Raw genomic sequence first — 12326 nt, forward strand, 5'->3', positions numbered from 1 at the left:
AATAGGCTACCCTGCTATAGAAACCTTGTAGCATATTTCAAAGCATGTCTCTAAAAATAATTTTGAGTATTCCTTATGTATCGGTATAGCATAATGTAAATGACTGAACTATTTCAGATTATTACCAGACTGTAATACCTTTTCACCGCTTAATCATGCTGCGTCTAATTTCAGTTACACTTGTTTAGCTGTCTTACATTGTGCTGAGTGCTCTGGTGCCCTCTGTTGGTGGGATGGTGGTAGAACATCAAGAGGAAGAGAAGAAGCTCTGATTGCTCAGGTCCTACTGAGACCAGCAGCTCAGCAGCTACATCTATCCAATGACCACACTGGACAAGCAAGAACCAGACCTCGAACATGGCCCTGTGCCCCCTGCAACACAGTCAGGATAGAAAAGAAAGCTGCACAATGACTACATGAATGATCGAGCGATATGGGAGAACCCAGACATTACACAGCTGTTCAGTGTGTCCAGATGGTGAGAATATTTGGTTTGGACATCATTCCTCCAACCTTATGGTCTTCTTCCCATTCATCAGCCAAAATATGAGCAGCTGACATTCTCACCAAGGAGTTAATGCCACTTGTCCACCACAAATAAATAAATAAATAAATAAAAATAATAACAATAACACCAAGATGGGAGCACTGCACTGACAGAGAAATATATTATGTGCATTGAAGTAGAGCTGGACATTTTTCCTATTCAAAGATTGTTTTCCTTGTGGTGTCAAACCTGCATCATGATACCAAAAGGAAAATATCTATTCATCTTGTACATAAATTAGCTGAAGCAAATCCCATAGGCACTAAGGATTACATCTTGACTTGATGTTAACATTAACACTATTATGGCCATTTCCTCTGATTAATGGGCCTTAAATGTTTCTTGATCTTGATCTTCTTGATGTCATTCAAGGTCACAAACTAGAGCTGTGCTTCAACTGTTTGAGCAGGTAACACATGTTCATTAGTCCAGAAAGCCTCTCACCTCGACTATTACAACATAACATTCTGTTTGTATTGGCTCAGCATGAATTTCTACTGCTTGTGCCCTGTACTATACACACCAATACATTTGTGCACTTATCCAATCAGCCAATCATGTGGCAGCAGCACACTGCATAAAATCATGCACATTCATGCAACTGTATGTTCACATCAAATATCAGAACAGGAGGAAAAATGTGAAGTCAGGGACTTTGACTGTGGCATGGCTATTGGTGTCAGACGGCCTAGTCTCTATATTTCAGAAACTGCTGATCTCCTGGGATTTTCACAGTCTCTACAGTTTACACAGAATGGTGTATAAAACAAAAAAACATTCAGTGAGCAGCAGTTCTGAGTTCTGTGGGTATAAAAGCGTTGTTGAGCAAAGATGTCTGTGGCGAATGGCCAGACTGTTTCCAGCTGAAAGACAGGCTTCACCAACTCAAATAACCACTCTTTACAACAATGCTGAGCAGAAAAGCATCTCAGAACACACAACACATCAAACCTTGAGGCAGTTGAGCAACAATAGCAGAAGACCACATTTGGGTCTCTCTCCTGTCAGCTAAAAACAGGAATCTGAGGCTACAGTGGGCACAGGTTCACTGAAATTGGGCAACTGAAGACTGGAATAAGACCAGGCAATGTTTCAGGTGAGTTCAGCAGTTTCTCAAAAAAGTTGCTCAAACTAGCCTGTCTGGCCCCAACAACTATGCCATAGTCAAAGTCACTGAGATCACATTTTCTCCCCATTATGCTGGATCTGAACTTTAATTGAAGCTCTTGACATGTATTGGCAAAATTTTGTGCATTGCACCGCTGAGACATGATTAGCTGATTGGATAATTGCATTAATGAGCAGGGATACAGGTATTCCTATTAAAATGAGTATACATAATCAACAAAAACACACATCCAAAAAAACCCTCAAGACAGGTGGTTTCATATTACAAAAATATGTGAAATGAAGCAAAGTTTGAGCTCTCACCTTCTGCTGTCCTCCTCCTGGTTTCTCTCTTGAAGGAATTTCTCTAGTAATGTCCCAATCCAGCTTAGGTGCTCTAGCCACACATGCTTTGGCACATCTACAAATAAACAGCATGGTGGATGTAACAGAACAGAGTAGGGTTAACATTAGAGATGACACAATACCATTTTTTCTTTTCTGATACTGAAACCTTGAGTATCAGCCCATACCAATACCTATCTGATAGTTTTCTTTTAAAAACTCCTAAGTTTCAAAATGTTTTTTTTTTTTTTTTTTTTTTTTTACAGTTAGATTCTTTCGCACAAAAATTACTTGCATTGTAAATATAACAAAGCAAAAAGTATGAATATAATAAAATATATCCTAACAAAAGGAAAAAAAAAAGTCAACTCTCTTTATATGCAAACATTTCCAGTTCTAAAAAATCTTTTTCAAATCCAATTCCAGTCATTCCAATCAAATTCCAGTTCCAAATCCAAAACCAAAGTCATTCATTACAGAATTCGATATCCAATATGCTTTCTCCCTCACCAATACTTTCAGATAATTGTCATTTCTAGTAAATATAGTTCATTAGTAATGTTCAAATTGCAGCATAATCTTCGTTATAGTCATGCGATGTTATCAGCATATAATACATAATTAGGTTCATTAAAGCTGAAGCAAAAACGGTAGTTGCACAAAAACCTACAAACTGCAATACTACAAAAGTCTGCACATTAATTAACTTACACCAGAAGAATAAAATAACACATTAGTACAAAAATATATTGTGATGTCCAATCAGATACTTTTATTTTGAGTAACAATGGAGTTGATCAGTGATGTAAAAGTACTGACGATCGCAGTGATCTTTCAGTTAAGTGTATTTTGACAATTTATCACAATATCGATCTAACTTTGCGATAATGCCTAGCTCCAAGACAATATGTACTCATGTACACGCTCTTCAGCTTTCTTTTGGACACACCCTATAGCCAAACGGCTTATTTTTCTGTGGCGTCTTTCATAAATTAGAAATACATCTTTACGTATAAAAGTCTTCTAACCCCAGTAGTTCATGAAATTTTCCTTTGCCTTTTCTCCAAGTTGACTCAGGTGCACTAGAGGCGAGGCTTCTCACTCACTGCATTTGGTAAACAACTGAATTCACTACTTCTAATAACCAGGGCCCTTGTTTCCCGTCAATACACTCCGAAACAATCATTGTTCAGTGAAGCCAAATGTCTGTGGTCCCTGGGCTGCTTGCCCATTATGGGCAAGTACAGATACTGTGGCTTTGTGAGGATATCATCTGGAGACAAGGGGGCATTAGAGGACCTGCGATCTGTAACTGTGTTTGCAGCAGTATGACAGGAAGGTCTAGTATGCTTGGTGAGGGGTTAAAGAGTTATATTCAGTAACTGGCATTGCCGTGTCCGCAAACATTCAAAGCACCATAACCTGGAATAAAGACTTTTCCAACTTCACAAAATTTGAGAACAAGTTTAAACAGAACAAGTTTTAAATAAAACAATTAAAAAAAAAAAAAAAAAAAATTTTTTTTTATAGAGTGATCATAGTGCACATACACCCACATACTAAGGCAGATATTGTTTATTTTGCCGATAACGAAGAGAAGAAATCCCTAACCCTAACCCCCCATTTTCATCATTTTGCTATAAAACCACAAGACAAAAACAGCTCACAAAAACAACAGCACAATGGGTCAACAGAAAAAGGAAAACGTTGCAATAGCATTGTTACATTTTGAGTGTAGTCATATATAAAATGAAAAATTATTTATCTATACTGTACCTGATGGTGCTGTCAATAAAGGTGTGAGCAGGTTGTGAGGTACATGAGGAAAAAAGGATCTTAGTGGTAGTCTTTCCTGAAATGAAATACACATTTAGCTTTCTCACAGGCCAATTTCCTGGGATCTGTTACAATATAACAAATATTATATATAGACAGCTCCATAATTATTGGCAAAAAAAATGTTATGGGAAAAAAATGGTTAATTCCACACTAAGAATTTAACCTTTAATTGAAGTAAGATCATTCTAAGAAATTTTTAAAAACCCATATCAAAATATTTTCATTAATATTAATCAAATGAAATTAAAACTAGTTTTTAATAAAAACCATGTCAGTTATTGGCAACCCTAGAAAGTCTTATGAACAAAATATAACTGACGCATATACCATTTACATATAAATTTAGAAAAGAGTTTAGGAACTAAAACAATATATATATATATATATATATATATATATATATATATATATATATATATATATATATATATATATATATATATATATATATATAAATATGAGGTGACTCAGATGCCAAATTTATTTAGTCACTCATCAAAATTGAAAAGATAAGAGAACGTGGAAATTAAATGAGACAAAAGTGTGCTGACCCCCATAAATCAGGCAAAGGCTATAAATAAATATGTGAAAAGTGTGTGAAAATGCCCATATCCACTGTTAGGGCAATTATTAATCATTAAAACAACCGGAATGAGGAGGATGGTTAGAGATAGAAATTGGAGGTGGGAGGCTTGCAGAAGATTGCAACATTTTGAGGTCAAGACTCCAAAACTACAGTTAGACCCAGCAGCCAACAAACTATTTGGAAGAAATGCCAAGAAGAATCCAAATCTAACCACAAACGAAAGCGCCTGGAACTGGCTTCTTTGGCCAAATGAGACAAAAATAGAACTTTTGGCAAAACACTTAAACTTGGTTTGGATTAAAAAGAAGAATGGTTGTACAGACAAGAACCTAATCTCTACTCTTATTATGGTGGAGTATCTGACGTTGTGAAACTGCTTTTCATCCAAATCCATGAAAAACATGTTAGAATACATGACAACATGCTGGGAGATTTATGCCTAAATCCACACAATATTTTTTTTTTTTTTTTTAAGTGAGCTGAAGAGGAGAGTCCACAAGACAGGCAGGGTTCCAATAATTGACACTTAATTTTGTTGAAAAATGTTTTTATATTCTTAGTATAAAATCAATTCAATTAAAGATTAGGTTTCTCACATATCTTCAGCATGGGATTAGTCCAATTAACCTTTTTACCCATCTTTACCAAGGTTGCCAATATGCCTGGAGCTGTATGTGCAACATTTATAACATTTGTAGTATAACTTTCACATCCATGCTCCTTTACCATTAATACATTATCTTCATATTATTGCCTGTATGGATCTGTATGATCAAATATATGTACAGAATTCTCTGGCTGCAATCCACTTGGAGTCTAAACTTTTATTTGCATTTTTAGGTTTCCCTCATTAAAAAATTCAAAGAACTCCCCAGCAGTATAAGATAGAACGATGAAAATGGCTGATACCTGTGGCCTCTGGGCAGCACGAGTCTGAAGAAAACAGCTAGTGAAAACTTGTAATAGACTTCTCACTGCAAGATTTTCTTCTAGTGTTATTATAGCATTTCTACAAACACACACACACAAAAAAAAAAAACATGCATCGTAAAACTGTTTCCCTCCAGTAGGGTTCAAATTTCTGAGTTTACTACTTCTAGTTCATTTTTATTTAGCTGTTTATTATTAAATAAACACTACCTTTAACCTTGGTTATGCTGAGGAGAACTGAGGAAAAATTCATTTTCCTTTGCAAAATCCATGGAAGTAATTTTAACATATCTGAATTTTTTGCTTTTCATATGTTTAAGTGTTGTGACACCATGTTTAAATTGTGTTGTGTATGTTTCGAACACACAATGTTGAAATCATTTTTAATGACCAACATTTGATACTGACTTCAGTCCTCAATGCATGGCTACTTCTTCAAGTTAGCAATAATATGAATGTTCTTAATTACTGAAAGATAAATATAATCTTTGTTAAATGTAAACTGAAATGACAAATTTCCAAACATTCTTTGTAGTGAACTCTGACTTTTGAACCCTACAAGTGGATACATCACTGGCATATGAATTCATAGTTAAGACTATACATTAAGCAGTTTACCAAATGGTCACACCCAGTTGAAACCATCGCCCACCTGAAAACATCATTCACTATGAGAAAGATGTGGCAGTGCAGTGCTGATGCTTTGGGCTGGGGAAAAAGGAAAAAAAAAAAACATGGCAGCATATTAAAGCCAACAATTCCAATATCAATGTCAGTTCTAGCTATAGCACTAGAGGGCAATGTGGCGACACCAATGAGGATTACAAGCTGTGGCATTCCATCCACGCTTCTCACGCAAACTGCTGTAGATACATTAGTGGCCTTAGATTAATCTTAGTTTTTTTTTTCTCTTCTAAACACGCAGCCATACAGTTTGGCATCTGTTTTAAATTTAGTGGCGTTAAAGGAGAGAACATGCACCCAAGCAGCTGTATATGCATGCCTAAAGTTGTGCATTTACTCATATTTTTATGGGAAAATAGTCATAATTATTAGATTGCCATTTTTGCACCAGTCAAATGGGCCAGGAATGCAGTAAAACATGAACTGTTTTACACACACTCAAAGTACATGTGTGCCACAAAAGACCCACATGTGCCCTTGCTGTCTTTGATCGAGCAAGCCCAATAAGGGAAGTGTGTGTATTTATGTAGGTGATGGAAAGAAGTTACATCCTGTTTTGCTTTATATTTGAATGTCTGCAGAACCCTAGCTTGAGGCACTCTCATCTCCACACACACATAGACACACACATATCCCCTTTCATCCCCCAAAAGCAACAAGAAGCATCTTAGATATTCCCGTAACCCTCGCTATTCAACGCCTGCCAAGAGCTGCCAATTTGCTGTTCCAATAAAAAGAGATGTGTTTCAGCTACAAACACGAGATGTTGCTCATTGATCCTCTCCTAGAGAGAGCGAAATATAACAGCAGCAACTCCAAAACTCTGTTGGACTACATGGATCTGTTATTGAAACTATATAAGCAAGTCCTAGAAATATAAAGAATATAAATATATAAACAGGTCACACCCACAGAATGTTTTTCCAGCAGAAGTTATACAGATGCGTACTTTGGTCATTTTCATAGTTCAAACTACTTGACATAAAGAAAATGAGTGAGACCCTTAATTCCCAAGAACTGAGCACAAGTTTATATAGACTGTTGTGTTTGTACAAACAGAACTTAATATCATAAAGTCTTTGGATGTTCTATAACACAAGACGATGTCTCTCTCTCGCTCTCTCTCTCATGTCTTAGATTTTTGCATTGTGTATATACAAGGCAATCGGAATGAAATTAAAAACAGCTTCAAAAAAAACAAAACAAAAAAAAACAAACAAAAAAAAAAAAAACACAAACAGCGCACACTGGGCTATTACACCAGGCTAATAAACTTGTATATTGTAGAAATGTATGTTTATAAAAATCTGACATTCCAATTTTGTTCACTTTCAGTAACTGTTTTTTCCTTATCAGAGTCACGGTGGAACTGTAGATTAATGAACACCAGTCCATTGCAGGGCACCATGTACGCTCATACATGCAAACACATGCACGCAATCACACCTAGGGGGAAATTTATTTTAGCCAATTCACCTACTGGCATGTTATTTGGGAAGTGGGATGAACAAAAACTCCACACACCTGAGTCACCTGAGCTCAGGATCAAAGCCTGGTGCTCTGAGGCAGCAACACCACCCACTGAACCATTGCCCCTCTCCAGTACAGACAATTTGCACAATATATTAACATACTCATAGAGAGAACATCAAAGAAGCTCTGGGCTCCAGTGAATGATTGTCATCCTGGCCAACACGAATTGCATGAATGAGCCACATGCAGTTTGAACTAAAAAGCTTTAGACCTGCATAATAAGTAAAGTTTACCCCTCCATTTCTGGAAGGTGTAATTTTTGTCGTTTGGTGCTGAACTTTACTCAATGCGCAGTGCCAAAGCATACTACTTCTGGGTTCTGTCTGCTGCAAAAAAAAAACATGGAAACCGAATGAAAACTATGAAAGTGAAACATAAAATGAATAAAAACCAACCTTAAGGCATTTGGAAAGCATGATCTTATGTAAGGGGTTCTAGTTATTGTGTCTAATGTTTAGGGTGAAATATCAGTCTAAGCTCAGCAAAATGGAGATGAAAAGTGACAAAAATGAGGACATGCACTTTTTTAAGAGCTGAAATGTTTTCTCATAGGGTTGCATGATGTAAACCTCAGTACTTTTTCGGGTCGATTCCAGGACTTTCAATACTTTGGGTTCTTTCTATGACCTCAGCACGGTGACGTCATTTTCCCTTGAGCGAATCACATTATACATGCCGCTAATAAGGATTGCACAGTGATGCAAATCACACACAGTATAATGTAACAAAATCATTGTTGAGATAAATCCACCTGGTTTCCTTTCATGCCTACAGCATCTTGGGGTCAAGGGCAAATGTGGACATATTTTGTCTACCTATCAGATGACCACGATAATCCAAACGAACACCTTGAAGATATTGGCAAAACATCTTCCTGAGAAGCATCCTGACCTTCACAGAGAGCTTAAAATTCAACAAATTAGCTAACGGTCCTGTATAAAGTTTCAGTATGCTGAAAATGATTAATAGGATTAGACCTTATAAGTTTGCCCAGCTTTTCTAACACTACTCATAAAATGCTTCATCGTAGCTTTTTTGAGGAAGCACACGTTGCTATCACTAGTCAGTTAACTTCAAACAGTCAGTTAATAATTATTATTATTATATTATGAATTTATTATTATTATTATTATTATTATTATTATTATTATTATTATTATTATTATTATTATTGTAGAGTGCCTTGTTATTCGTATTCATCAATTTTTAATGGGTTAAAAACACAAATATTATTGTTCTTATATAAATGTCTTTAATTTCCTTAAAAAAAATAAAATAAAAAAAAAAAATAGACTTTTGGTCTAAGTAACTTCATGAACATGGGTTTAACTAAGCAGTATGTTTCATGTAATTTCATCAACCGCCCTTAAAAAAAAAACTCACTCACTTCAGAAGAAGCACAGTGAACATGTCTCAGTCTTTCAGATTTGAGCTTGTGCTGCTGTGTGCAAGCAACCCAAAAGCATGACAAAATGATGTTACCCAGCACAACCACGCACAAGTTTATTTAAAAACTATTTGAGTATTTGGATAGTGGCTTACAATGCATCTCATATCAAATTTAAAATTTGTGAGACACTTCGTGAATGAGGAGATTTTGACAAAAGAAATAAGCAGAGTGAATGTGTACGCTTCAATGCAGAATCTACATGTGCGAGATCGTAATACCTGAATCTTTTAAGGTGGAATGGAAACTGGCGAATAACAAGCCAACTTCAACCTTGCGAAATAATAATTAAGAAATGGAACACTCAGAAAAAAGGGTGCTAAACGGTACCATTCCTTGTCATTGGGGTAGTACCCTCACCCCTTTATAAAAGGGCAGATCTTTTACATAGTATGTGAAATTACCTTTAAAATGATGTAAGACACATAATTGTACCTTAAGGGCCACATTATTTAAGCTTTTAGAATAATATTTTAAAAGGTACACTACATGCACCTTTCTACCTCAAGTAATCTTTTATTAAAAGGCACACTAAAGATATAAAAGATCCCAGTGACAAGGGAAAAGCTGTTTACTACCATTTTTTTTCTGCAAGTGAAGTGTTCAAGATGATGACAACTTGAACACTTCACTCTCACTTCTGCAGTTTCTGTGGACTTAACAGTTATTTAGTTATTCAAAATAAGGTCAGAGTCTTTATCTGCTCCAAACTCCCCCTAAACCATGTCCCCACACTCTATTTCTGATAAGTGCAATAAACAAAGATAAGAAGCATTCACATCTTATAACTGATAAAGCATCTTTTTTGCTATAGTATCATATTATTTTCGAATATAATGATAGTAAAGTTACTATTGGTATCGAAGTCAGAATTCTGTGAAACCATATCAGTTTTAAGTGTTCCTTCTTAATAAATTTCTTAAAATCTCATGGAGAGTCAATTATAACACGGCCAAAAAAAAAAAAAAATATATATATTTTTGGCACTCAGCATGTAGGGTGATGTTGTTTATTGTTATTGGATCTAAACTCTGGGGTTGAGGAAGTGAGGGATATTTGCAAAACTAATTTTTCATTTCCCCACTTTTGATTGCAGTTTAAACAATGTGTTCGTGAAAGGCAAAAACAGCACAGAAGAGTTGAGAGCTGGCAAATTAGCCGACACCTGTCAAATTAGTCCTGGAGCACAAATATACAACTGAGAGATTAAGGTGCACTCATTGAGAGTTTTGTAATTTTCTTAAAATAAGAGGAGACATGTTTACTATGGAAACAAATGAGGGCATGCTGTTACTGAGTTAACTGAGTCAGACAGAAGGAGATATAAACAAAGTCTTTTGCTCTAAATATCTACGTAAAGGTCTTGGAAGAGAAAAAGAAGAATGTCTATTATAGTGATATCCAGCAAAGCATTCTCATGCTGGGAGTATGCACTGAACGTGAGGCCTAGTCACGACAGCACATCCTGTAAACTATAGGCTGTATAACATTACATCAATGGATTATTCCCAATTCTCCCAGGAAGGAAAATTTATGACTACAGTGCATTCCTTCCCAGAGGAGCCAGTCATTTAGTTACTCACCTTCAGTATTTCAACTGGAAACTCATTAGTAGTTTGTGTAAATATTATGACATGACTGTTGCTATCAAAAATAACCATGTCAAACACACAATGTGCTGACAAAAACAACTGGTTCATTTTCCATAATCCAAAATCAACCACGTAAATTCGGTCTGACAGTGTTTGAAATAAGACACCTGCACTATTTATAAGAGGTAGATGACGTTATAAAGGTTTAAAATATGGTTGGAAAGCATTGCCTTTTCAAATTCAATTCAGTGCAGCAGGAGTTAAGCTTCTCCAGACACTGTTTTCTGTGATGGAGATCATGTTTACTCACCAGTAAAGAGTCAGTGACGACTGTCTCCAGATTCGGCATCAATTTCGGGTTAGAAAGAACACGCTCAAGCAGAAGCAGAACTGCCTGCTCCAAGCTGGACAGGCTATAACACCACAGAGCCATCACAGCTCCATCCTCCATCACCAGCTTCTTACTGAGACATAGTAAGACAGAGAGAAAGAGAATGTAGATACTTATGTAACTGTTTTTAATCCATATGTATATATTATAAAACGTAATACACTTTAAAAAGCTGTACCTGAGCCAGGCTGTGTTAACTGCTTTTATGAACTCTTCACTGAGATGAGAACAGCTACACAAATTGTAATGCTTTAGCAGTGCACCAATAAGAGGTGCCACCTCAGGACATGTGACCAAGGGGACACAAGCTACTGATAAAGAATGGATGCTGTCAAACATGCACCTGTAATATAAGCAATAGAGGAGATGTGATTAATACACAGTATGAATAAGGAAGTGTCAGATGTGTGTAAATATACTGGACAATGCATTCTAAAAAGAATACTGTAGAGGAAAAAAAGCAGGAGTTTTCCTGTTTGTTCAAACTTGATACATGATCTATAAGCGCTACTTGCCGGAATTTGTTTTTAAGCCTGTTTTTTTAACTGAAGATTTAATGCCTGTATGTACAACAAAATCAACAGTACAAAAACTTTATTAAAAAAAAAAAAAAAAAAAAAAAAAAAAAAAGGGCAGAAGTTGCATGCCCTTATGGAACTGGTGTGGATTGGAGCATTTCAGTAAGCATATCCGTGCTGCAAGACATGCATTACACCCATGACTAACAATGTTTTGGATGTGAACTGGCCTTACCTCATGCTCAAATACTGAAGTGACTGAATGTGTTGGATGTGTGTGCTGAATGCTACGAACCTTCCTAAAGAGGCTGCTGAAGTGATATGACTAATATTAACTTCCGTCGTCAGTAATGCCACCATCTGCAGCAGACAAAGCCACATACTTTTTCTGAACACAGTCAGCCAGCTACAGCACTAACGATTAACACCAGGATGTCCTTTACTATAAAAGTATCAAGAACTGAGGTGCAAGAACCAATGGTGTGATCTCTTTACCTTTTTAAGACTCCCTGAATAATACTGCTGAGGTGGGAAGCCGGCATGTTTCTCCAGAGCATGCAGCATACTGCCCTCATCTTCTGAAGTTAGATGGCACAGCAAATTCTGTTTAACACAGACATTTAACAGCAGTCACCTTTTGTACTCGAGTACTTTAACATTTGTAAAATTGGCCTTATAGGTACTTCAATATTATAAAACATTATTGCACATTGTGAAACAGAAATATGTAATCCTGAGATATTTGAAGCTAATTCTAAAAACAATGGAATCTGTTTCCCTAAATCTACGAAAATGAGAAAATGAAAG

The 12326-nt window shown here is 36.1% G+C and overlaps 1 protein-coding gene across 1 annotated transcript in view; it reads right to left on the reverse strand.

Annotated features, from left to right (window-relative positions):
• The window catches only part of fancc (FA complementation group C), a 30666-nt gene that overhangs the window by 2909 nt on the left and 15431 nt on the right, over positions 1-12326 (reverse strand). The window contains exons 5-13 of the mRNA XM_026914876.3: positions 12015-12122; positions 11815-11879; positions 11180-11344; positions 10921-11074; positions 6007-6062; positions 5334-5433; positions 3776-3851; positions 1979-2075; positions 198-372 (exon numbers count right to left, since the gene is read on the reverse strand). Coding sequence (XP_026770677.3) covers positions 198-372; positions 1979-2075; positions 3776-3851; positions 5334-5433; positions 6007-6062; positions 10921-11074; positions 11180-11344; positions 11815-11879; positions 12015-12122 — 996 coding nt within the window. The remainder of the gene's footprint in view (positions 1-197; positions 373-1978; positions 2076-3775; positions 3852-5333; positions 5434-6006; positions 6063-10920; positions 11075-11179; positions 11345-11814; positions 11880-12014; positions 12123-12326) is intronic.

This window comes from Pangasianodon hypophthalmus, chromosome 8, assembly GCF_027358585.1.
Source record: "Pangasianodon hypophthalmus isolate fPanHyp1 chromosome 8, fPanHyp1.pri, whole genome shotgun sequence".
NCBI lineage: Eukaryota > Metazoa > Chordata > Actinopteri > Siluriformes > Pangasiidae > Pangasianodon > Pangasianodon hypophthalmus.